This window comes from Cupressus sempervirens, chromosome 3, assembly GCF_028749045.1.
Source record: "Cupressus sempervirens isolate cs-2001-9-10 chromosome 3, ASM2874904v1, whole genome shotgun sequence".
Lineage (NCBI taxonomy): Eukaryota > Viridiplantae > Streptophyta > Pinopsida > Cupressales > Cupressaceae > Cupressus > Cupressus sempervirens.
In genome coordinates, this window is record NC_143120.1 from 690,635,983 (window position 1) to 690,663,745 (window position 27,763).

At 33.7% G+C, this 27,763-nt stretch overlaps 1 protein-coding gene and 1 pseudogene across 1 annotated transcript; both read right to left on the reverse strand.

Moving 5' to 3' along the window:
• LOC149568615 (disease resistance protein RUN1-like) overlaps positions 1-27,763 on the reverse strand; it is a 51,389-nt pseudogene that overhangs the window by 13,297 nt on the left and 10,329 nt on the right.
• Positions 995-27,587, reverse strand: LOC149568616 (amine oxidase [copper-containing] gamma 1-like). The gene is made up of 5 exons (XM_089823415.1): positions 27,523-27,587; positions 26,888-27,017; positions 2,187-2,534; positions 1,439-1,536; positions 995-1,193 (listed from the first exon to the last, which is right to left on the reverse strand). Exons 1-5 carry the CDS (start codon positions 27,585-27,587, stop codon positions 995-997), a joined length of 840 nt encoding a protein of 279 aa, XP_089679541.1.

Below are 27,763 nucleotides of genomic sequence, written 5' to 3' on the forward strand. Positions count from 1 at the left end.
TATTTATTTATTTGATAACTTTATAAATAATTAACTTAATACTACTTATTTATTAATTAAAATAATTAATTAGTCATCCTCATAAAATATTCATTATTTTGGACAACCTAATTAATTTAATTAAATAAATAAAATTGCCTCCAAAATGGGGACATGACAAGGAAGGAGAGGGATACACACTCAACTATGCCAAAGAGGGACTTTGAGTAGAGCAATGCAGGCTTGCCCAGGAGAATTGGATCGATCATTTGTTCCAACATGGAGTTTGACTAAGCTAGTTCACATTAACAATGAAACATTTGTTAATTGATCATGATTTGTTTACATTGGTAGTCCAACTTGGAGTTTGTGTATGTTTTAATTCACACCAACAATAAAACATTTATTAATTGATCACGATTTCTTTATCTCTTACAAAAGTTTGAATTATAGATTGGAGATTATATAATATTTTTGAACCATCTAACATTGATTTATTACATAAATTATTTATTTTTTCTGAAAAATAAGTTTGTAAGACCTTTATTTGTCAAATCAGATGCAATGTCCTTATTGAAAACTATGTCTCTAAGAACTTTATTTGTAAAATCAAAAGCAATGTCCTTATTTCTTTATAATGCCTATACCACCTTGATTGAGAATTTGAATTTTTTTTTTTTTTTTCACTGTAAGATGAATTTGTGAGTTTAATTGAGTATACATTAATAGACTTGAATTAAAATTTGACTACTCTACAACTTTCAGAGCAGGTGGAAAGGTGAAAATGTTCATGAGGCTGACATTACACATATTGGAAGGTCCATTTAAGTGCTTATGTCATGGACTTTGTCATTAAAATAGTACCTTCGACCGTTTGTGTAACATTTTTATCCACAATATAAAAATGGTCATTTTTTATCATACGATAAAGTTGTGGATTTAATAGACATGACCTTAAATTTGGCTCCTATACTTCTTTCAGTGCATGATGAAAAGGTGAAAATGTTCATGGAGCTCACATTGAACATGTTGGAAGGAACCTATCAAACATGGGTGCAACCCTCATAATAGGATTTCTTTCAAAGAAGTTTGTTGGCTTCAGTTCAAAAGTAGAAGAGACTATTGGCATGATTGGGTAGTCCTCTTGGCAAGGAAGATGATGGAAGCCCATTGTGTACCAAAGTACAATGTCCTTTTTCTCAATTGGGTGATCCCTGAAACACAAAATCATAAAGAGCTTCATATAAAGATTGGGTCCCTTTTATAAATTGAGTCTAATAAGTTTGGTTATTAAAACTTAATAGAAATTTGGGAAAAGTGATTCTTACATTTGATATTTGAGTAAGTTCAACTTATACAAACTAATTCAATGCAATTCAATCTATAGAAATACATTAATCTGTTTGTGTCCATGAAAAACTCACTGTAGATGTATGAATTCCATGGTATTCAAACTTACCTGTCAGACCACGCAGCCAGAGTATCATCACCTTGGCTTTGATAAGAATACAGCCCACCAGCCCACTCCTCACTACAGTTGTATAGAGTTATCCATATCTAATACATGAAAAAGTGTTCAATGCCATCAAGCAAGGTAGATTTAGACTTAATGTTTAATTTTGATTCTAAATAAACTTCAACAAAAACAATGGACAAAAATAGGCATGGCCAACTACAGTGCACAATTTGGTTTTGGTCACATATACCAACATTAATTTCAAAAATAAATATAAGAGATGAAATTCAAAGTCTGATTGGGTTCATCCCATAGTGTTTTGGTTTTATGATGGTGATATTTTTGTGACCATAAAGGCTCAAACTCCTATTGGCTCATTGTGATCATAGTTTTATACCTTTAAAAATCTAATGTGCTAGTAGGTTTGAGCATCAATATTGATAACTGGGAATGAGGTTCATTGTTTGTGGCCTCACTAATTTATAGATCTAGGTCAAAAGCATTTCATGTTTCATGTATTGGAAGAGTGTCATGCCAACATCACTAGTCACCTTCAATGCTCTAATGTGCTCACAGGTTTGAGCATTGGTATTGATAATTGGGGATGAGGTCCCTTGTTTGTGACCTCACTAATTCATAGCTTAGGTCAAAAACCTTTCATGTAAGGGAAGGGTTCCATGCTAGCATCACTGATTACTAAAAAAGTTCACTAACATTTAAAAGAAAATGAAATTCAAAGTCTGGTACAAACCTGGTTGTTAGTGAAGGAACCTCGAAGTTGAGGAGGATCATTGTGATCAAGAACGCTTGCGGCTGTGCCCCCAGGGACAATTTTGTATCCTACTAGATTTCCTATCTTTTTCTTCCTCAATGGATTGATCATATGAAACTTGGATGGATGATAGAGGTTCAGCTTAATTTGAGCATCCTTCTCTGTTTTGGCAATGTGTATTTCTTTTGTCCAAAAACTTTTCCTTGGAGTTGATCCATCCTTCACCCTATGCTTCGCCATCTTCACCTGAACAAAGGAGTTGTCTCTACCATCAATATCCATGTCCAAGTAGAATGTTAAGAAATGTTCATGGATAACACCAATTATGTAAAGAATTTACAAATACCAAGACAAAGAGAAAACCACAGGAATTTCCTACAAATAGTTTATACACAACATACATATCTAGAATAGCAATCAACTCATTCATATGTGAAGGTAAAAATAATTAAACAACACAAAGAGAGTGAGGAGATGAGAACAAGGAAATTTCATTGATTTTGAGGCATTGAACCAGTTTCACTAGATCAAAAATAGCAACAAGAATCAAAGGAATTTCTCTTTTGTATTTAACTTTCAAAATGAGAAGGAACCTCTTGAAAATGAGGAATATGGAGCTTTTATTCCCCTTGAGACTGGTGAGGAGGCTTAAAACTGACAACATATTCTGGAAGAATGTGTATTCATGTGAGTGCTCCAAATAATGTAATGCTTTGGAATGGCGATATCATTAATGTCAGAATCAAACTTTTCACAACTCGAATGAAATTGAAGAGAACCAAGAGGAACTTCTTCAACATTCCCCAAAATAACTCGACACAACATAGCATACTGTTCCTCATTAATGTCCAGGTCTGAAAATGGAACACTATAAAAAATAAACAATAATAGTAAGTCAAACATTCCTTCTTAAATAAAGAATATGTGTATTAAAGGAAAGAATATTCTAGAATTCAAACATTTAAAAAAATCCCCACCAAGACATTATCTTTGAACATAATCTTTCATACCTCAGGTAGGAGCAATCTTCAGGAGCAAGATAAACACCAACACCATATGCTAGACCACCATTCATTAATCTATTATTGCTAAAACCATTTATTATAATTGATGATATACTTGTGAACATACAACTTCAAGTATCAATAGATAAGTCCCTAACTGAAAAATTTAGAACCATGTACTTCATAATTACTATAACAAAATAAGTAGACTCCAACAAAAATACTAAGAGCATTTTACTCTTGGGATATGAGATGAAATAAGTACCTTAGTAACATCCTAAAAACTTCTCAAATATAAACATTAAAATGGATCACAGATCTCACCACTCATAAACCCAAGGATGCAGACTGCTCTGCCAATCAGACACACCCTCTGGAAACCATAGGGCAATTTCTTTCTTTGCACTTTCTACTGCATCACTACCATGGATGACATTCCTAAAAGCATTGCATATTATTAGAACAATAGGATACAATTTTTAAAACAATCCAAAAAAGAGTTTCCCAAATTGTTATAAACATTAAACCTGAATCATTTCCTACATCAGCTAGACATCTACAATTATAATTTTATGAAATTTTATGAATTAAAATCAAACACTTCCACTAGAAGTCAACATTAACAATAACAACAAAATAGATCAAAAATTGCACAATTAGTTACACATAGACATCAAAAAACATGTCGAACATCTCTCGATTTTAAATATATTACTAATTTAATCACAACTAATTTCACTCATTGCAAATAATGCAAACTACATCATTAAAATTCATTACGAGTTTGAACACTTACAAACATCAAAAATTTAGAACAACCCATTGCTATAAGGTATAACATAAATAGAACAAAGGGGTCATTCTAGTGGTATGATAGTCTAGTCAAAAGGGTATGGGACAGTGATGCTTTGATAGTCTAAATTATAACTTTAATTCATTGACTGTAGATAGTAGCATCAATTGGTATTCCCCATGAACAATCATACAACAACCTGAAGATTCAGTGCTTCTACATATTGGTGGTGATGACCTTGACAAAACAATCAAGTCTAGGTAGGCAAATAGATTATGCAACATCTAATTACCTAATTGAACCCACAAATCCATCTAGTTGTATTAAAATCTGGGTAGGTTGTAGCTGTATATCTATAAGGGAGAGTTACATATATATTGAGCCCTCCTCTTGTACCCCTATCCATCATCACCTCCCAAAAGAGGTTTATGATGTTAAGAAAAATGAATTTGTGAAAAAAATTATTGGCCTACATTTCATAGAGGAGAGACATGAAAGGAGGAAGAGATTGTGGATGAAGCAAAATGCCAAAAGAGAAAAAAATGGAAAGTTGATGTGCAAAAAAATCCCAATAACAATGATAGAATAAAGAAGTCCGTGAAGGAAAATTCAGAAGTCTCGTATGGTCAAAAACAAATGGGCACAAAAAAGACAATTATATCAAAGAATTCAAACCCTCAAAGATCACAAATAGAAAGCATATATTAAGGAGCAAATACTGAATGGAGAGCTAAAGTGCCCATAATGCAGCTTAGGACAAGTTCTCATCATTTTAGGAGTGAAACAGGTAGGTACCTGGGGAAGAATGAAAGGAGACAATATTTTGCAACATAGGAGCGGTAGAGATAGAGTGGCATTTATCATGGAGTGCCCAACATACAATGACATCCGCTCCATGTTTTGGGAGATTTTAGAAGGCGCAATTCAAGTACTTTTGAAAAATAGTGAGACATGACAGAAAACTTAGTGATCAAAATTAAATGTCCATGGACACACTTAAAGAAGCATACAGTAGGCACATGTGTATTTTCAATCTCCTAAAGTGTAGTCATTCCTTGGCTAGTATATATGTAATGTTTGATAGTATTCCTTAGCTTGTTTGTATTGCAATTTTTGTATTCATTTGCAACAGTAAAGTGAGTTTCAATATAACTGAAATCCATTGTTGAGCGGCCACTCTATGCTATGAAACTCCAATTAAATCTGTACTACAATATTGCCATTAACTTACAGCAGTCGGGCACATATCATTTGTTTGTTAAAATGCTTGATTAATGAAACCATTTTTGTAATGAAGTATAAGGAGAGTGTTGTAATGGCATGACCTTAGTGGCTTTGTTTAAGTTGTTTGTTTTCAAGACAACTATTTGATAAAATTTCCACCAATCGAAGTACTCAATATTTGATTTATTCAGGTGGAGAATATTACAGTGGTGTTTAGTTATTTTCCTTGACATTGAGATCTGAATATTTCTTGAAAGTTTGTTAGTAGTCAGCATAGTAAGGTTATAGTGGCAATAGTATTTGATATTTGGGTTGCACATCAACTGTTTGTTGAAATTCCTCTAGGCAGAAAATCTAAAATATTGTGTCAATTCTAGAAAAGATCATTACAAGTACCCTTTATTGTTTGCTGACTTGGACATGATCAAGCACTTTCTTATGAACTTAAGGGGTAACACTAGAGATCATTTTAGATTTATATAGTTGGGACTCTTCAATATCTACTTGTTCTAAAAAATTTAGGTGGATATTTTTTGTCCACTGATTTAGAACAATAAAGTGTGATGCATAGATATGACCCCATTCAATATTTTTACATTGGCAATTCTCTTCTCTTTTGTTAACGAATCCCTTCTCAATAATTGTGGCATCTGAGGCTTGACATCTATTCTTAAGTTATTATGGTGCTCCTTAGTGCAGCTCTATTTAAGCATAGGTTGTCTATATCTACAGTCTAATATTAGACAGTAATGACTAATTGCATATGCCCATTGCACCTCTGAAATGATTTGACATTCATAATAGTTTGAGGAAATTCATGGTATGTTCTGTTTATCAATTTAGCTCTATGAGATTTGAGTTTAACTAAGAATAGATGATGTGTTAAATACTAGAATATGGCTATTATTTATCCCATGTATTATTCTGTGCATATGTAGTTGTAGTCAGTTGATAATATTGTTTTATTTAACAAAATTATACTATAACCATTCTAGTTGCTGCTTCAATTGCTTCATGGCTAGTGCTCATTTGAGGAATTTTTATGGCATTACCGAATTGATCTTTAATCTATTTGATAAAAATCACAACGGAGTCATTGAATTTGGATAATTTGTTCATGGTCTCGGCATTTTCCATCCAGATGCATCCCAGAGGTCAAGATTAACTGTAAGTACAGAAAGATGTCTCCTTTTCTATGTCATTCATCCCTTACTCCATACTTTCATATATTGCACCATTTCAAAAATGAAAAAGCAACTTATGTTTATAAAATTGATAAGACAATTTTCTCTAGAATTTCACATGCAGTTGCTTTTAAACTTTATGATGTGAGGCAGACGGGTTATATTGAGCATGAAGAAGTATGTATATGATCTTTTTGCTGACAATTTTTAAGTTCATGTATGAACTTTGGAGATTCGAACTCTCCAAATGTAAATTATCAAACTAACTAGAGATTTGTGACAGCTTCAAAAAGAGGCCCCCAACTTTCTTTTATAAAAGCTTGCAAATCTTTGCAAATTGCATTAATTTTCTTGGTGAATATTTTATTTTATTTTTTAAAACAAATTATTTTTTGATGAATATTTTCATATTTCAATACAAATTTGTACAAAATTCTTGCAAATCTTGGAAAATAGTAGGTAAGTGCATTTATTATCATGGTGAATTCTTTCTTTAGAAAAACTAAATTTCTTGGAGAAACAAATTATTCACTTGGGATAACCATAAAGTCAAGTGTTAAAAATATTGTGGGTCCATCATATTGCATATGATTGGTTGACACGGTTTTTCCATAAATTATTTTGTTTTTCTACAATGTCAAATCAGGGACCTAGGGGCAACAAATCTTGTGGGGATTGACTACTCTCTCATGGGGTCCAATGGAAAAAGCCTTGGCAAGCCCATATGGAAAAGTCAAATTCCCTCAATAATGAACACAAACCAACTATTTAGAAAGCATTGGAGTGCATGCTAATTGAAAATGTTAGTTCAAAGCCATCTAGAGATGTTTATATGATGACATTTAAAGAAATAAATGAATCTATACATTTGATGATGCAAATAGAAGTGACCTCTCGATATAGTAAACTAATATAAATCAGCAAAGGCACTTGCACATACAATGCAATTCAAAAATTCTTCAAACATCAAAACTTTGAAAAGAATGAAGTTTTTTCCTCAAACCAAACCACCTGAATGATGATAGCAAAGCATAACTGAAATTACATCAATGTGATAGGCACAAGGGCAAATGAAAATCATTAAAAATCTGATGTAAAACTGATCAACAACAACAGCCTTAAATAAACATCAATTAAAATACAAACTATGAGACTGTCTACAACTCTAACTGTATGGCTTCACTAAATCACCTACAATTTTGAATACATTAACAAAAACACCTACAAGACGAAAGTTGTAATAGAAAACCCACCTTTAAATCTGATTTATGCAACCACAATCTAAATGTCCAATTTAATCATTGAATTCAAAAAGATTCATTGATTTTACCAAGGCCCAAGTGTCATGAGACCGTAATGATACCACCAATGATATATGATCAGGATGCAAGAAGCAATATTATTTTCTAATTGCCAATAATTAATTGATTGCAAGCACAAAAAATATATTGTTCACAGAAATGGCCTAGTTGTTAATGTGTTGACAAAAGTTTGTTAGAATTTTGAACAAAAAAGGGGTAGCATCTTTCAGTTTGGAAAAAATAAAATGAGGACAATGGCAGATTAGAAAAGTGAACTATTCTCCGAAGCATTCAATGGTACATTCAATCCTGAATAGCTAAGGGACTTGCAAAATCAAAAAGAAATAGAAAACCTTACTCTATATAAGGGTACTACAACTAGAGTCCATGAAATTTCCCAATGGTTTTCTCTACAACATGGAGGAATTGGATTCATATTTGTCCAAAGTGGACCAGCCAGATTGCAAACTTCTAAATTGAGCCTTGTAGCCCTCATTGATTTCTTTGGTTTGGTACAAGCTTTTTGTAACATTTGTGCTTTGGTTTGGTACAGGTATTTGGAACATCCGTGTGAAGAAGACAGACTTGCAATTTCTTCTTGTTACAACGAGATCATAAGAATAACAACTCCTGTAGCTCCCCTATAATGATGACATACTAAGGAAGGTTCCATAGTTGATTGTGAAAAAAAATGATTTTTCATATGTTTCAATACTTCTTACTAAAATCAAGTATTAGCTGATTGTGAAGTCTTGTTTTGAAAAAGTACTGCCAATTGTTCAATAAAATGTCCTAGTTGTTGATGGAGTGAAAAGGGTTTGTTAAAATTTAGGAGAATAGGGGTAGAATCTTTCAATTTAGCAAAAAAAATGAAGACAATGGCAGATCATAAAAGTGATTTTTTACTCAATGCATTTAATGATACATTCAATGGTGAACAACTAGGAGACTTGCAAAAAGTAAAAGAAATAGGAAATTAAGTCTATGTAATGGGACTACAATTGGAGTTTGAAATTTCCTGATGGTGTTCTATCCAAGCTAGAGGAATTAGATTCATATTTTTCCAAAGTGGGCCAGTCAAATTGGAAGCTTCTAAATTAGGCTTCGCGGCCCTCAATGCTCTCTCTTAGGTTCTGTACAAGTTTTTGGAACACTAGTGTGAAGTAAGACTTGCAGTTGCTTCTTGGTACAATGAGATTGTAAGAATAAAAGCTCATGTAGCCCCCTATACTGATGACATACTAAGGCTCTACAAGTGAAAGTGCAATGCCCTTATGGGTTACATGATACTGAAGCCCTAACTTTTGGTGAGAGGGCTAAGATTTTAGAAACTGTGGCAAGAACTAGATCCTTTATCATTATGTTGAAACTCAAGAGTGAAAAAAGTATTCTTAAAATGTTTCAATGCTTCTTGAAAAAAATTAAAAAGCATTTTTCAAACAAGGTGAGAGTTTGTATGCAAATCATTATGTCCTTAATCTTAAATGACAATGATAAGCTTCTATTAGACTTGTTGGCCATTTTCTAGAAGGAACGGGCTATATCACCTATAGCTTATAGGGTTTCCAAAAGATTGATTGACCATAAAATTGAAACATTCCAAAAGCACACAACCAAAAATGAGCTAATTTCAATTCCATTTGGCTCAATTCCATTGCTGCAAGAGCTGGATTGAACCAACCATTACCAGAAATAACATCCACCATAGCTTGAAGAAATAAAATCCTCACTAGAAAGGAAACTAAATGGATTCCATGAACCTCTTGTGGGACAAACTTAACTTTGAAGGTGAGGTGAGTAGTGGTAAAGAGGTTGTGGGAGGATTAATCTACAATGGCAGGAGTTGCCTTCTAGATGTGTATGTCGATCCTTTCAGGGACCATACTATCAATAAAGTGGAGGGTATGGCCCTCTTGTGAGGGTTGAAATTTTCCCTTGAGTTGGCATTCACAAAATTGGAAATTTAGGAGGACTCTAAAATCATTATTGATGTGGTTAAAGGTCGTTCTAGGGTAGGGTGAAATGTGAATACTATCCTCAATGACATCCTTAACCTTATTTATAATTTTGATACGGAGAAAGTAAAACATTCCTATAAGAAGGGGAATTCATTGGTAGATTCTATTGTTGTTTTTTTTCTATTGTCTATCAGCTTGAATTGTTGGAGGGCAATCAATCTTGTTCCCAAGACTACCCAAAACCTCATAAGGTAGGAGCAGGGTGTTGCCAATATTGGTGATTGTAATATTTAAACTTTATAGATAAGGATATCTTAAACCTAACATGATGGGGCCTTGCCTCCTTGGAGTCATATTTTTTAATATAAATTTTATCATCGATTACTCGTTCAAGATGCATGTTGAATAGGATTTTGTTTCCATGGGTTGGTAGAGTTGGACTTACACTCATAACCTTGTTTTATGTACTACTCATGAAGGTTTCACCATATGCATGTGACCTCACCTTTTTTATTGGTGTTCTCCAATAGATTTGGGTGGGACTACTATATAGCTTTTTATTGTGAGTAATCTTTCACCTCTGAATTTTAATCTTTATACTATGCGAATGAGGTGGAATTGCAATAAAATACTCCTTCAGATTAATTATAAAATACTCCTTTCTAGTCAATGATTTCACTTACAAAATAATATCTTTTAAGTATTTGTATAACTCAACCTTTAACCTTAATTATTAACCAACAATGTTATTTTTCAAAGACTTCACTATTCTTGCTATGAAATTTGATTCTTGATATTGAGTATACAAGATGACATTGACAGATTTCTCAATTGTAAGATACAATATGGTCTTAAACTCCTTATGTTCACTTCCTTGACTTGACATTATAATTCTATATTCAACATATTGTTTGCAAGTGTACATGGTATATATAATCCTATAATATTCCCTATCCCAGTTATATGCTATTTGGGATTCACTTCTCTATATGCTTCTCTTGATATAATTAATATCCTTATATTTATCCTCTTTAAATCACCTTGTTTGATTAAATCACTTTTTCTAAAACATAGGTAATCCACAATTGGTGTTTCCACTGTGAGTAGATATTATTACCTTTTTTTTTCAAGTATAGGTTTTCTTTGTTAAAGAATGATATAATGATTCTTCTTGTAACTATTTGTTATCTATAAATAATGCTCTGAGTTCATAATACTCAACTCTCTGTTCTAATATTAATATCTAATGTAAATAAATGCCCCATGACTGTCATTCTGTATTCTTTGGCCCCTATGAAATGTATGGTATTGATATCTCTATAGTATTCTACCTTAAATTCCTACTGAATGGACAATGCTTTACTATGTTGTAGCTGATGATAATGTCAACACTGATTTGGAAGATTAATTGATGACTCTATTAGATTGTTAAATCGATCTTCAAAGATGATTTCTATGTTCGTCTCCTTACCATTTGTGCTAGATACTCTATACCAATGGTTTGATGAGCCTCCTCTACCAATGGTTTGATGAGCCTCCTCCATTATTTGTAGACTCAACAAAACCATAATTCTGGCAATATAGCCTTGGCAATAGTTCTCAATAACCAATAAACAGTAATTACCTAAATTTCTTACTTCTTTGACCGGCATCTCTTTTGGCAATGTCATGACTCCTCTACCTCTATATAAACTTTACACTTTGACCTTTGATGATTTGGTAAGAAATTAAATCATATCCACCATTCAAACAATATAGAACTTTCCTACAATACTGAACCGTGTATCTTCCACACTATTGAAAATGTTTTCAACATGGTAAAACTAGCCACCTTATAGCTCCAAGTTTTCAATACTAGAAGGTGACATGCAAACAAGGTAAAACAAAACAATACTAGTCCTTGAATACTATGAAGCACAATAAGACTTTTGAGTATTTGGTTCATCCCAACTATCATATCCTCCATGTTAGATAGTGTAAATTAATCATCTGATACTGACAAAATGGTCGGTAAATAGATGCTCAACACCCAATTTAGTCAACTACATAGCCATTCACTTTACCATCCACCATGAATGCTGCATCAAACTTTGACCAACAGTACACTTCACATTTATTATGTATTTCTATATATTGGATGAATTAGTAATGCAATCTCAGAGCTCTTTTACAGAGTTTCTCCTTTGTGCCTTGTTTTCCAGCATGGTATCAGATATGATGGTTTTGGTGATATTGGTGGATGTCACTTTGTCTAAAATTTCTTACAGTTGTGGATACTCTATTAAGGATGGTGCTAAAAGGAGGCAGCCATCAAGCAATCTAAAATTTGCTCAGTTAATGGAAACAATTGTGTCAAGTCAGTGTTGAAGCTGCTAATTATATATCTTGTTGTATGTGTAGATCACCACTTTCTAAAATAAGGAGAAATCAGAAATCAGAAATAGTTGCCAAAGTTTAAATCTGTTGACATGTTGAATGGTGGCGCCACTAGTTGAGCATTATAAGCTATTATCAATCATTGGCTTGTTGATCACTTTAATGTCATAAACATTTGGGGTGTTCCAATCAAAAGGCTCTAGAAAAATACTTCCCATTTTCTTTTTATTGAAGTGTGAATCCAAGGTCAGTGTGTCGACAATGTATTTCTTTGAGAAAGTCCTCAACCTAAACAACTTCATGTTTTCTGTTCTAATTTGGCAATGCCTCCATAAGAATGTATCAAAGTCATCTTGACAATCTACTTATAAATCCTCAAGGCAAGGGAGGTGACCACCATAGCTAGTGGTAAATGTCTTGTTTAACTTACCTCTTGGTGTCAAAATTGGGCCTCAACAAGTAGAACTTTCTCAGTTTAAGGATTTCCAATTTGGAACTTGCATCTTTAGTAGTTTCCAAAGTGCACTTGTATCCTCTACATGATAATGAGAAGCCCACAACTTTTACCTTTTCTATGGAAAATACATTATGTACATCCAGGATTTACTTGTAGAACTTGAGCATGATGATTTGATCACTATAATGTTGAGGTAGTAGATAGGGATGTCATTAGAACCCATACACATGGATATAGGTGTGTCACCAAATCTTTATGAACCACATCCCCCATGGCTTGATAAGGGTTTTCCCCTTCTTGTACAATTAAAATATGGGGTCCCCTTGTAGGCATATTATTGTGTTGTATAGGAATGTACCATTAGCCTTACAAAATATTGCAAAACATATTTCAAAATGGAGCCCCCATGTGGTCTTTAGTCTCCAACGCTTCATATTGTCAACACAAATCTATCATCCAAACTACTTAAGATGTCATATAAAAATTGTGAGTCTGCTACAACTCTTTTAGTTGTCAACCAATATTTTCAAAGATCATTTGTGCCTAGTCAAAAAAGGTAGTAGATTCAATAATGTTGAGATTAGATAATGCATCCTTGGGGAATATTCTTTCACATTTAATTCCATAAATATGCGACATAAAATAATGATGATCCCTTGGATGGGTAATATGACTTTTTTCCTAGAGATACTAGGTGAGGAGGATTATTCACTATGTGTTTACTTATCGCTTGCATTCATGCTCCATGGATTGATACTCGCTAAGGGTAAAGACCTTATTGTTCAAAGTCATGTACTTTCTTCTAGGAGTCCAAAAGACTATGATTGTGTTGATAGAATCAAAGGCAATAATGATAGTATTGTCTGGTAGGGAACAAAATCATGTAGCTGGTGAGTAATTATTATCTAAGGTGTTGCTGATTTTTGGATAGTGAATGGATGTAGGAAAGAATCATTTCTAAACTATCCTAGACTAAGAAGGTTGGTATAGTATTCCTATTGAGAAACATTTCCTTTGTGTACATCTTCCTTGATTTCCTCTTAAGTTGCATTCTTTGATGTCTATGTCCATTAGAAACCAAACCAAGTTCTCTATCTTCAACACTTGGAGCACATCATACTTCATATATTTCATTGTTAGCACTACCTTTTCAAACTCTTTGATCAACTTTTCTCTTCTTTCCCATGGGTTTGATGATACTTGTGTCAGGTTTCTGCTGGTGTGGATGATGAGGAAGCTATGCTCTCAACTCTATCTTTTCCTACAAGATAATATTTTATTAGTATACAAGGCCAACACAATCTTAGTAAAACCCAAATTGAATTATTACTTGTGTCCAAGCCTTGAAGTTTCTAATTACTCATTCACAAGCTACTTAAAGAGGATTAAGGAAACTTGAAGCTTTGATATTGAAATCCATAATATGTTCTCAGGTAATTGATGTTGGAGTAGGATTAAAGAGTAAAATATTCCCCCAAAAGATAATCACTTGATGAACATTATAACAAGGGCTTGGGTATGCAAAAATCATTTCTTTAATACCAACTGTGAGAAAAAGAGTTAGTGGTAGAATGAGATCCTAGAACCTAACGATCTAATGTCTAGTTTTGAATAAAGGGTGTCAAACCAAAACTAACAAGGGTACTTTTGATGTGCGACCTATTATTGGGCCAATGTTAAAGAGGATTTCAAGGGAAACCGTCTTTTCAACTACAATTTTGGACAATGCACTTAGGGGGGGGAAGTACTTAAAACACCAAGGCAAGGATCATGAAAGGCCAAATTAGGGAATCAAAAGATAAGCTCCAAGGGAACTTCCTTCTACACATTTTTGACACAAAAATTGCTAACCTTTCAAAAACCCTTTCAAAGATATGCCCCAAAGGTGTCTTAGATCCAAGAGGAAGAAGCCCAAAAACAAGACCAAATTTAGGCAAAGTAGAACACTCAACAACCTATGACTAGGATACACACCAAACGAAAATTGCCTGTGAGTGAGGAAATGGGAGGACATTTTTGCCTTGTAAAAAAGGTGTTCTGTTCAATGCAGTTCTGCAAGCATTGGACATCTGCAGAGCAATCTTTAGGGGGTTTGTGTGTTGAAAGCAAAATGTGAAGCATCTCCTTCAACTGGCCCTCTATAAATGGGCAGTATGGTGCAAGATTGACAAGAGTAGGGGATGCAAATAGTATTTTGTGATAGTAAATTGTGCAACGTAATTTAGTCTAATGACATTACACCAATGGCATTACCAGTGGAAGGCTTTAGGTTTTCAATAAACCTCATGAAAGAAGAGCATGCCATATTTAGTGTAAGCACCTAAGTGTGAGACAACTCAAACCACTGGAAGAAATAAAATAATCAACCAAACATATGAAAACATAAAAAATGTATGAGGTAAATACCAGTTTAAGTGCAGAAAGTGCTAGATTCAGAGCCGAATGCAAGAGATGGAGTCTAGTGTTCCAGATGAGGAGCATGGGTCGACCCAAGGTTCTATAGCTCCAGCTACTTCACGCACTCAACATCAATGAAATTGAAAATAATTTTGCATGTTAAAGTTAAGCCCGTGTTGGTCAAAAAATGACCCCAAATGTACTAGTGTATCAATGTTTGTTGCTTAAGCCAAGCACAAACATTATCAAAATCTTTAGCATTGAGGACAATATCAAGAGAGGGATTACCTTGTGAAACATCTTGGGAAATGAATTTGTGCAAATATTTGTTCAATGGAGCCATTCTCACCAACAATAGTAGCTCCAACACCCACATCAACTCCTAGGCCAGAGAAGGCTGAGGCCATAATAACCTAAAAATATTCCCGCAGCAAATGTGATATGATAGGTGGAAAGAACAAAAGGATTTAGAGGAAAATTGTACGAATCTTGCATCTACACATTTAAAAATAAGCTCTTGATAAGAGCTATTTGAGTGTAAAAAAAGGCCTGAACATTCTCCTTCTTAGCCTCCTCTTGCTACCTTATCATTGGTTGTAAAGGCATCATAATTAGCTACCTTTGCATATCTTGATTCAACAATCCCTCACAAATATTTTCCTATAAAAAACTAATATCAATTTGATGCACCAATAGTTGCACTCATTACCATCAAATGTAAGGATGGACAGTGCTTTATAATTCAACAAAGAACATAGGCTTTGTGTCTTGCTAGGTTGCCTCACAAGTCTAAACCCTCCAAAAAAAATAAAAATTCAACAGAAAATGAAAACAAATCAAAAGAAATATCTACTCCGGTACCAACTGTACTAAAACAGGCCCTATCCTTACCAAATTAAGTTCAAATAATCACAACTGCAGAAATATATGACGAATAGAATTTAAAAAAGCCTATGCCACTCATTCAATAACAATAGACATTCAAGAATATTCAAAAGAAAATATCAGATAGAGGTAGAGTAATCTATTTTCTATGGTGCACTGCAAATGTTATTTCAGCTTGCAAAACAATAGAAATGCTGGTTATCATGGTAAATAGAACAAGGCATGAATTGGATATGCCAAGTATGACTTGTTATGCTTGATTAATTATTACACAATGAGCATTTGAATTGGTAGTTTCTCTAAACTAATTTATTCAACTGTTCTAAACTACTGATCAACCAATAAAGACTTAATATTTAATTCACAAAATGACCATTATAAATGGGTCACATATGTTGACTGTATACAGAAATTTTGTAACTCAGCTAGACCACTTTAAGATTCGATATAAGAGTCAATGGAATCAGGTAAAGAGTGCAATGTGAAGAAATTTTTGATAAAGAGATGAGTCAAACTCGGTATACAATAAAGAGAAGTTGGAAGAGGTGTGAAGAGCGGAATTCCAATTTTGTGTGTTTCTGAAAATTAACAAATTTATTTTACAGTGCACTGATTAGCACATTTCTGACACAAAAATCACTAACCTTTCAAAAACCCATTCAAAGATATGCCCCAAAGGTGTCTTAGATCTAAGAGGAAGAAGCCCAAAAACAGGACCAAATTTAGGCAAGGTAGAACACTCAACAACCTATGACTAGGATACACACCAAAGGAAAATTGTCTGTGAGTGAGGAAATGGGAGGATATTTTTGCCTTGTAAAAAAGGTTTTCTGTTCAATGCAGTTCTGCAAACATTGGACATTTGCCGAGAAATCTTCAAGGGGTTCGTGTGTTGAAAGAAAAATGTGAAGCATCTCCTTTAACTGACCCTCTATAAATGGGCAGTATGGTGCGAGATTGACAAGAATAGGGGACGCAAATGGCATTTTATGACAGTAAAATGTGCAATGTAATTTAGTCGAATGACATTACACCAATGGCATTACCAGTGGAAGGCTTTAGGTTTTCAATAAACCTCATGAAAGAAGAGCATGCCATATTTAGTGTAAGTTTCCAAGCGTGAGACAACTCAAACCACTGGAAGAAATGAAATAATCAACCAAACGTATGAAAACATAAACTAGCACTTGTACCTTGGCAGGGTCCAAGAGTATAGCCGATAGGCGTTGGTGTTAAAATCTGTAGTGAAGATCAAAACAGATGTATGATCGGATATAGGCTAATTAATTTTCAAAAATACAAATTGAAAAGGTGCCTGAAGAGCTACACATGCTATAGTAATATTTCTGCATTACATAGATCAGCAGTAACAAAATAATAGATTCAACAGTAACAAAATGACATTGTGAATGTTGGAGGTGTATTAAGACAAAGCAAGAGTTTGATTAAAAAGAGATCCAATATAAAATTTTCATTGCTTGAACATCTTTCAAGACTAGTCTAGAGTCATTTCAAGCAACTTGAAAGTATAGCATCTAATGGTATTCTCTTATTTTGGAAATTAGAATCACATCTCTGTCTGCTATGTTTACTCTATTGAAATGAGGCTTTTAAGCATATGTTGCAATTCATCTTTTGAGATAATTCACAAGACATGGTTTTGAGCATTGAGAATGGAGGCACAAAATATTACCTTGGTGAGCCAAGAACTATTGAGAAACAAACAAGGTTACATTTGTAAGAAAGTATGTATTAAATTGTGCTTGAATACAATAATAAGAAATAGTAAGTTGAAATCAAAACAAATTAAAGTAAGCTAAAACAAAAAAAAAAAATTATAAATAATAATAATAAATGAAATCGTAGATGTCACTTGAAACCAAGCATTACTTTGATTACAGAATGTGCTAGTCCACTATACCTATATAATGAAAGGTGATGCCTTCCATCCCCTGTTCTTTTCTTATTCCAACCATTGAAAAATTATGGCCTTGGGGGGAATTCTAGCCAAGAAGATTTACTTTAAGATTTATTTGGTTGTAGACACGATGGTTTTGGCAGTTGAGAGAAACACCAAGCCCTATCCTAGCATCTCTATGTGCTTGGGTGATAGCAGACTGATAGATTGATTGCAAAATGAAGCTTGGAATGGTTGTGACCAAAAAAATGGTGGATCTGGTGCTGATATGTTCTCCTTGGGATGTCTAAATAGTTGGCCAAGTTGTGTTATTTGAAACTAAGGTAGGTACTTTGTGAACTAGACCTAATTAGGCCTACTTCCCAAATTTTTTTTTAAGGATCAGCTTGGAGTTCTCTGTGTTTGTAAATATACTATGCTTCTCAAGAATAACATCAATACCAAAATGAAGTGCCATATAAATATAGCACAAATCGAGTTTTGCTAAAAATGCCATATGAATATACTGCAATCACCAAGGAAACTAAAAAATGGAGCTGAAAATGCTCTTCAAATTTCTCTCCAGTTTAAGAAAAACATATTGAATGACTGCAGATAAAATTGGCAATTAATGTTTCATTCTCTCGAGTACATTCACTTGAAACATAGCAATCTTTTAAAATTGGGAATTTGTTTTTAAATTCTGCAACCTTTCAAAATCACTAGTAATAACCAATGAATTATAAGATCAGGGATTGGCACATGCCTAATTTTTCTGATTATGCAACACTACTTCTATTTGCTAGTTTCTTAATACTTTTAGTATTTAATTGTTAATAACGTAATTCAATTATTTTCATGAAACTAAAATAAAAATTGGACACATGTTCGGTGCTCATTCTACTCTGGATCCTCATCTTTTCCCTAATGCCTTACGCACTAAATGATGCTATGCTACAGAGGGAAAAATCTCCTTTGGAAAGACGAACATGTGAAAAATTAAATATGGAACCATAGGTGAGACGCATAATCTATCTAATAGAGGGCTTCAAAAAGATGTGTTTTATGTAGACCCTAATGATTTGAGGAAATGTGGAACCTTAGGCAAGGCACATGAACTATCTGATACAATGCTTGATAAAGATGTGTTTATTTTCATGCAGACTATAATAATCTTAGGCTATGCACATAATGAATTTGCTGAAAATGCTTTGGGAAACTTCAAGGAAATCAAATTCCACAACAGTGACAAAATAAAATTGAAACCATGTGAAAACATTTCTATTTACATTTGGCCTAGCTTGAATATGGGTCAACTATACAAGGCAGCAGGAGGATCTGATAAAATTTGTTGAATATGTCATTTCTCTATTTCTTCACCTGACTGTAAGGAATCGGTCTGGGTGTTTATTCTGTTTAGTCTTTAAGGCATCTTTTGAAATAGCTTGATACTTCCATTAGGATTCGATTGCTACATTATTCATTTGCACGGAAGTAACATGAATTCAATAACAATTGTTAAAAATAAAAGTTTAAAAATCAAATAGATTTACTTCGTATCTGAATTGGTAAAATATGTATGGATAGATGTGTCTTGCATGAGACATGACTCTCCATAACGAACTAAAGTGCGATCATATATAGTTTATAGTTCTAATAAACAATATTTTGCGGTTATGTTTAGAATCTATGGACATGTTTTGGATTATGACTAATATAATTTATTATTTTACTACTCATCCATGTTCATATTTCATAGATTAATTATCAAGATCCCAGAGATACTTTTGGAGTAGAAATGAGACACACTTACAGATTTACAAGAGCAAAGGCCTCTCAATATACTTACAGATTTAAAAGAGTAAAGGCCTCTCAATATAAAGGATTTCTACAAAGTATCATATTTTACAATCGTATTCAATGAAATAGATACAATATCTATATTTATATTATGCAAATAATTTATTTACAGTCACTTTCATGTAAACGAGGGTTCCTGGTTGTTAAAAATTGATTGGAATCATGTCACTTTCATCGGCATTAAGCATCAGTCGGGGGTCTCGGGGGACAAAACCATGTCAAGTCATGTTGGCCCTACGACTGCTGAAGGACCACAAAAGCACAGAAGAGTTCGAGTATATCCCAGCTCCAGAAAGCCCATGCACTCACTATGGCTGATAGAATCTAGGCATTACGAAGGGTACCTAACAGGGCATCCCTCTATGCTCTAGCGTAACCAATCTATAGCCGATGGTAAATAAATCATAGCCCTCATATTTTCATTATTTTGAATTGTCAAGAATGATTAATTCTTAAATAAACATAACAAAGTATTAAAAATTGTTATTATTTACGTCAAATATAACATCTGAATTTTCTAAATTTCTGAAACTAGTTTCAATAAATAGAACAACTTGTAGTGGTAGATGTGAAAGACAAGAAAATAAAAAAACATGGAATCACATAATACCATTTTACCAAAATCGATGGGAAGAACTCCAAGCCGATATTGTCCACCTCTTCTACTGTCTACCTAGTGCCTGTAGGAAGCAAAAGAACATGATCTAAGCAAGGTTATCGAGGAGAAGTAAGCATGTAAACAGAATGGAAAGAAACCAGTAGAGAAAGAATACCTATTTAATCAGCAGCATACGAGTGATCCCTTACACAAACCCTTTAGGAGCCAAATTTATAGGATATCTCGACAGTCAAACTATAGAGAGACAGTGCATTCCAGCGGTTATTCTATCAACTGCCTCGTGGCCTTCCGCCTGGCTCCATAGCAACTCCATAGCATCTGAAGCTCCCCTAAGGTGCTCGGTCACGCGTAGAGCAGGAGAGTGGCAAGCCAGTGCTGCCGGTGAAGCTAAGGAAATCTCGGTAGCCCTAAGGAAGCAGGTGCATGAGGAAATGCCGATGGGCTATTGCCCAAGTGAAAGCCTATTGACAAAAATGTATGAGGTAAATGCCAGTTTAAGTGCTAGATTCAGAGCCGGATGCGAGAGATGGAGTCCAGTGTTCCAGATGAGGAGCCAACGGCGAGAAAGCAAGCAACACTGGCATGGGTCGACCCAAGGTTCTGTAGCTCCAGCTCATTCGCACGCTCAACATCAATGAAATTGAAAATAATTTTGCATGTTAAAGTTAAGCCTATGTTGGTCAAAATTTTGACCAACATGGACTTAGATTTTTAAAAATTGAAATTTTTCTTTCTACAATCTGACCAATCAAAACCTCATTAATTGATGGTCAAAATTTTTGGTTGAAAAATGACCTCAAATGTACTAGTACCCTTGTACACTTTTGATGAGATTTGTCACCATGAACCATAACAATATTCTCATCTTCTTTGACAAATATGGTGATGCTCTTAACTTACTTGATGTAAGAACATCCTATGAATATAGTAAACCTTGCATCACCCAAATATATTTATGTTTCTATCATTTCAATAAAAGCTATATTATTGTAGAGTTACTATTTATAAAAACTTACTATTTTCAAGAAAGTTAAGCCAAGGGATGATAGAGAACTAAAACAAAACCTAGAAACATGGAAGTATTTTCAAGATGTGGGGCTAACCAATTTCATTGAAGCTATTAGGAGCTTCAACATGGAAATCTCTTCTAAGTTTTCCAACTCTTAGCATAAGGGCATGGTGACTAACATCGAGTTTACGTTGATGATGAAGCTAATTGCGGAGGCCACTAGGTTGAAGTATGAGGGACACTAGGTGAAAAGAAAGAGCCAAGGAAAGTACAGAAACTACATGAAAAAATATTTGGTGGAAATGAGAAGGGGAAAAGTGTAAATGCTAAAAATGGGTAGAACAAACTTTCTCTCCCTTCTCCTTTTGCTACTATCTACCTCTAGGTTATAAAGTATTTTACTTCTGAAGGGAGATTTAACCCTTACCATGCCTATCACTAAGCCCTATTGAATTTCCTATGTCATTGGGAGAAAATTAATGTCCTATTCTTAATGGTTTCCTCCTTAAAGGGTAGCATTGATAATGGTGGCAACCCATCTCTCCATCAAGTGTCAATTTTTTCTTATAGCACCATATTTTTTCCCATCACTTGGCTTTTAGGAGTTGAGTTGTCTATACCTACTAGTTGCCCAAAAAAATCCCTTGAAGAAACCCTGCTACTTGAAATCCCTTCTAGAAGGAAGAATTATTTGCAAAGCAACCAAGGCTCCACCCCTAAAATGAGCAATACTGTAAAAGACATGATTGATGTCAACAAATGGGAAATTGAGAATGAGGAGAGCAGAGATAAGAATATCACGAGAAATGGTGGTCAATAAGAGGTGACTTTTGTGGACAGGTGATCAGAAAGGATCTGAAAGAAAAAAGATCAAAAATAACAAAAGGCGAAGAAGAAAGACACCTTTGTGGGTTTGGAAATTCCTTGAGACAAAGATCAAAGTGGAGGATTAGACTAAAAATAAGAACGCAAAGGATGTAGACTATATTGAGGAGGAGGATGTTAGCTATGATGGGGAAGATGAGGATTTGGTTATGGTTGAACAAGATGAAATTAGTGAGGTTGACCTCGAAGGGGTTACTAAGAACCAAACTAACCACATTGAGGTCAATGAGCTAAACTAGGATGACAATATCCACAATGAGGAAGAAAAATATAGAAACATAGAAATGGATGGCCCTTGTTGCTTCCCTTGTTTTTGTCTTATTCTTTCGTCCAACTCGGTTATCCTATATTTTACATTATGACACAACATGATAATATTTTTCTTTATCTCTAAGATAGCTCTTATTTTCTAAAAATTAATATTTTGTGGACTGGTGCTAGATATCATCAACTCTTTGCAAAATTTGACTAAGAAACACCAAGACCCATCAGCTGTAACAATAAGAGATCATCTACAATTTCTTGTATATTCCCTTATAGCATGACTAACTTAATTATTTAAAACTCTAATATGAAACTCTTCTCATTGGCATGGTACAATTGAAAGGGGAAAATATTGAGAGTAGAAAGTTAGACCCATAGAGAACTCAAGCCTCCAACTATTTTTCATACAAAAAAAAAATTCAATTTCTTAATAGTAATGTTGTTTAATCAGTCACACACTCATACTATCTGATGCATTCCACCAATTATTTATAATCAAGGCAATTGTCTATCTCTTCACAATTCAATGTTTCTTATGTTGTACCATTAAAAATAATTAAGAATATTTTTCAATAATTGCAAGGAATGACTATATTCTCGTTTCTCTATGGGCATTCTCTTATGATGACTACCAACTCAACAATGTCTACTCACAACTATCAAACATTTGTATAAAAATAACTCTTGTACCTCAAAAAACTTAATGACATAGAAAAATGCCAATCAATTGCAAAATTTCAGCCACTATTAACACTAGTCTCCGAGAATTAGGGGCAAAGCTTTGACAATGTTCACTCATTATTTTTCTATATTTCAGCATTTCCTCCACTAAACCACACAATCCTCATAGTTACTCACATTCTTGTTATGTTAAAATGGTAACAAAGGGATTGCTTAATAAGAAATTAGTATTAAAAACAAACAAAGTGGACCATTAACATCTTTAGATAGGGGAATAAATTGCTCTAATATCAAATTGATGCACTAATGCAAATCCATATTTCAAAATTTCAATCATAAATTAAACAAAAGGATTTCTCCATAATAACATCTGTTAACAACATAGCAATAAGAAAACCTAGATAATGTCACATAGAAACAAGAAATAGAATATTTAAAGACTAAAATAGAACAACCTCTATTTTAAAAACCTCCATTCTTTAATTCATCTATCTAAAATAGTAAATTACACCTTCTAATTGCAGAACTCTACGATTTCAGCACCCCTCTTTATTATTAAGAAACTTCTAAATTAAATTTTTGATCCAGTCTTAAATCTCTAGAATAATCCAAAAAAATACTACATAAAACAATAGTTTAAAACATAAATAATTAATTTCTAAATTTACTCCTATAGTAATTGGAACACCCATCTTTATTATTAAGAAACTCCTAAATTAAGTTCTTGATCCAATCCTAAGCCTCTACAATAATCCAAACAAATAATACATAAAACAACCATCTAAAACATAAATAATTAATTCTTAAATTTACTCCTATAGTAATTGGAACACCCCTCTTTATTATTAATAAACTCTTAAATTAAATTCTTGATCCAATCCTAAGCCTCTAGAATAATCCAAACAAATACTACATAAAACAACCATCTAAAACATAAATAAATAATTCCTAAATTTACTCCTGTAGTAATTGGAACATAAACTAGGGATTAGTAGAAAGTCATATCATGAATTTACTCCTACATAACTCTCCCACTTCTAACACTTAAAAAACATGACACAAAAACTACTAAAGATTACTAGTCTAAAAACTATATGTGCTGGCAGTTAACCTACAACTATTCCACAAAATGTTTTTAGACAAGATTAAAATAAAACCTTTATCAACAAGCTCATTGCTTCCTTAATGAGGGTGAGAAATTGTGGCTTAATCGTATTGAGAAGGTCAAGGGGTATGAATTCGAGCTCATCAAGCTCTCGCCTTCCCTCTTCATCCAAGGTTGGGGTTAAGAGAAACTAGAGAAAGTCTACAATGCCCTACATCATAGTGTGTTCACATATGTTAAGAACTTTAGTCGATATATGTACATGTTTACATGGCATGTGGCTTGTGTTTAGAGGATTTATTAAATAAATATATGAATGCAATGGAATTGCCAGGAGGTTGCATTTGTGCTCTAACTTAGTGGTACCAAAAAGTCCCTCCGAAAAGATTGGTGCCACAAATTGTGATGATCAAATGCAAAAAGGGTTACAGTGTTCTTATAGCATAATTGATGGTGTTTTTGCACCTTTTTTTGGCCATTTGAAGGGGCAACATACTATTTATTCACAAGTTTTCTTTCAAGCCTAGATGGAGCTTCTCAGCTTATGTAGAATGAACATGTATTTGTGAACTTTCTACAAAAATATTTACATTTTTTTTGTTATAATGTTAGGATTTTTATAAAAAAGTCCATAATGAAAATTGATTTTTCTAATTGCTTTAGCCAATAAAAAATAAGAAAAATCTTATTTTTTAATGGTAAAAAAAAATTTTAATTATAAACTATATATTTTTGTTGTAGTAAGATTTAGTACTTTATTCTGATTTGGTAGTTAGCTCAGTCAAACTATAGTTAAACCGATTCCAACATTAATTTGTTTGCTTGCTCTGGGAGGAGATCAGTTGTTGTAGGCCATCTTCATCATACATAGTCTCTCTTGAATAATTACAAAATGAAAAAGAGAGTTTCACTTGAATAATAACTAGAGAGCCTAGTACCCAACTCTCCTACATAAAATATGTAAATTACTAATACATTGGTCCTCCACAAGAAAAAGAATTCCTCCCTTGATGGGGGAGAGCAATTGCTTGGAAATGTCTCAGCACTTAACTATAGTTGGAAGGTCAAGGAGTATGAATTCGAGTTCATCAAGTAGTCACCTTCCCTCTTCATCCACACACATTGATGTGCTCACTATGCAGTTTTGAACCCCCTTATATGACTTGGCATGCACATCTCCATGCATGTAGTAACATCCCTACACTGAATGGGCAAACAATATCCTCACCCTCTCATCAGGAGCAATCCATGCACGAGCGTCATTGGGAAAATGAGGGCATCAAAGACCATCTGACTAGTCAAAGGCTAAAAAGGCAATGACTAGTTACCTCTAACTCTTCCTTCCTATGCTATATTTTTCTTTTCATTCTCAATATGCATAAAAGCAGTAGTTAGACTCACAACTTGTGTGAGATTTTTTTATTTCCAACACTTTCTATTCTTTCTGTATTTTGTAAAACTAAAAATTGTACATATCAATTAATGATTTAAACAATAAACATTGTACTTCCTTTTGCTCATGATTTCTACGTGATTGCAAAATTATGAAATGTACATGAATAGAAATTGAATGATTTGGATGTTTCTGCAATGTTACTATTAAGGTAAAATTCCAGCATGTGTAGAATTTTAGTAACAATATCATATGTTAGAAAATCAAAAATGTTTAAAACTATGAAATGAGTTAATAATTGGGGACTTAGATCTAATGCACATTGTTGGATTATGATGAATGCTACCCTATATTTTGTAAAGGTGGATAATTTTTATTATGTAGCTTGTCCCTTAAAATTTGAAGATAGACAATGCAAAATGAAGGTGAATAATAATGGAAATTATAATTGGTATTGTCAAAGATATGCTATGAGTTTTTGTGAATGTGATTACATATACATGCTTCAATATATAGTGCAAGGTCACACAACTTTCACTTGGGTTACTATTTTTGGAAAAGTGGGAGAAGAGGTTATGGTTGTTACAACAAAGGAATTAAAAATATTGAAGCATGAAGAACAAGATGATGTAAAACTAGGAGAAATTATATACAAGGTCATCTTCAATAGATTCATATTTAAAGTTCACATTAAAGAAGAGACTTACACTGATGAACATAGGGCTAAGTGTAATGTCATAAAAGTAGAAAAAATTACTACTCATCCAAAAGTAAAGTATTATTTGATTTATTCATTTCTATTTATTTTTAGCTTGAATTGTACTCATTACATATTTTACTTATTGATGAGTTTTTTGTTTAAACTTTTGTAGAGATTAAATTTTTTTAAGAAAGTCACATATATTCATCACCTCCTATCTACAAGAAAGTAGCATATTTCCTAATGGCATCCTGCAAATAATTGTGCTTATTTGTAATGAAAATAAACTATTTATTTTCTATAGATCATGATTATTAAAAAATATAGGTCAAGGGATCTTCATTGATCATGTATGAATCAAACCAATTAGTTTGCAAATATCATACTAGCACTTGCACCAAAAGGAAATACAAGAGGTATGCTGATAATTTTTTATTAAAAAGAATATTAACATGTCACTCTCTCCATTCCCATGCCCATCTGACGTCCACCCTGAGTTGGCCTAGTGGTGGAGAACTTGTACTCTTGAAAGAGAGGTCACAAGTTCAAATCCCACTGGGGGGTAGGGTATGTACGCCTCGTTTGTAGCGCCAAGCGCCTCTCGAAAAAGAGTACACGGTATTCCCATTCACTGTCACCATATGTAAACCCAAAAACTATGGCATAGTGTCGTGGACTATAAAACCACCTTTCCTATAACATTTTCTCCCCTTCCGAAGCCACCACCTCCTCCCACTTCTTCTTCATCGCTTCCCATGATGATGATGAATATGTCACACTGCTTGACTCCCTCAACACGATCCACAACGTTACTCCACCTGCCAGATTGGGCAACACCACCAACTACATGACACCAATTTTGACTTGCTGTGAAAAAATTTTCTATGGATCACATCCACATCTGAGTACTCGTCATAAAGCTTTCCCTACAGTGCAACGAAGACCCACGTGTAAGAACATGGATGACCATAACCAGTCAAATTTTTTAAATTCTTAGCAAAGCACAAGAAAATGTGTTACAATGATTATCGATATTTTGATCTCCACTACTGCTAAAGAATGTTGCTCATTCACTTGTTGCCACCTTTATCAGCCTAGGGCTTTTAATTATATTCACAACCATCAATCCCTTCAACTTAGCTAATTTTTCCATTGCATTTTCCTCCAGTTAAGGACATTCCGAAGCATCAGTCGAAATTAGTGAACTCAAACATTTAAAATTACTAGAGGCACTCTTCAATCCTCTACATCCATGTATGCTCAAATATTCTAAAGACTTCAGCTGACAAAAACTATTAGGCAGATTTGAGATCTTCTCACAACCTCGCAATGTCAACACCTGCAGAGAGGCGAGGTTTCCAAAACTTTCTGGCAACACAGACAGCCATGTGCAACAGTCTAAAAATAATTTTGTCAAACAACATAAATTGCCAAAATTGTCTGGAAGGCTCGCCAAAATTGTCTGGAAGGCTCACCAAGTTTTCACATTTCCTTAAACTCAACATATTTAAAGAAGATAAATGGCCAAAACTGTCTGGAAGACTCACCAGGTTTACACAAGCAT

Bases quoted from the DNA above. Each gene is read 5' to 3' on its own strand.
- LOC149568616 (XM_089823415.1), bottom strand. From the start codon at position 27,587: ATGGCTGTCTGTGTTGCCAGAAAGTTTTGGAAACCTCGCCTCTCTGCA. The intron at 27,018-27,522 runs GTTGTGAGAAGA...CCAATCTGGCAG, and splicing joins GCAGGTGTTGACATTGCGAG to GTGGAGTAACGTTGTGGATC. The intron at 1,537-2,186 runs GTTTGTACCAGA...TTCATGTATTAG, and splicing joins GTTCCTTCACTAACAACCAG to ATATGGATAACTCTATACAA.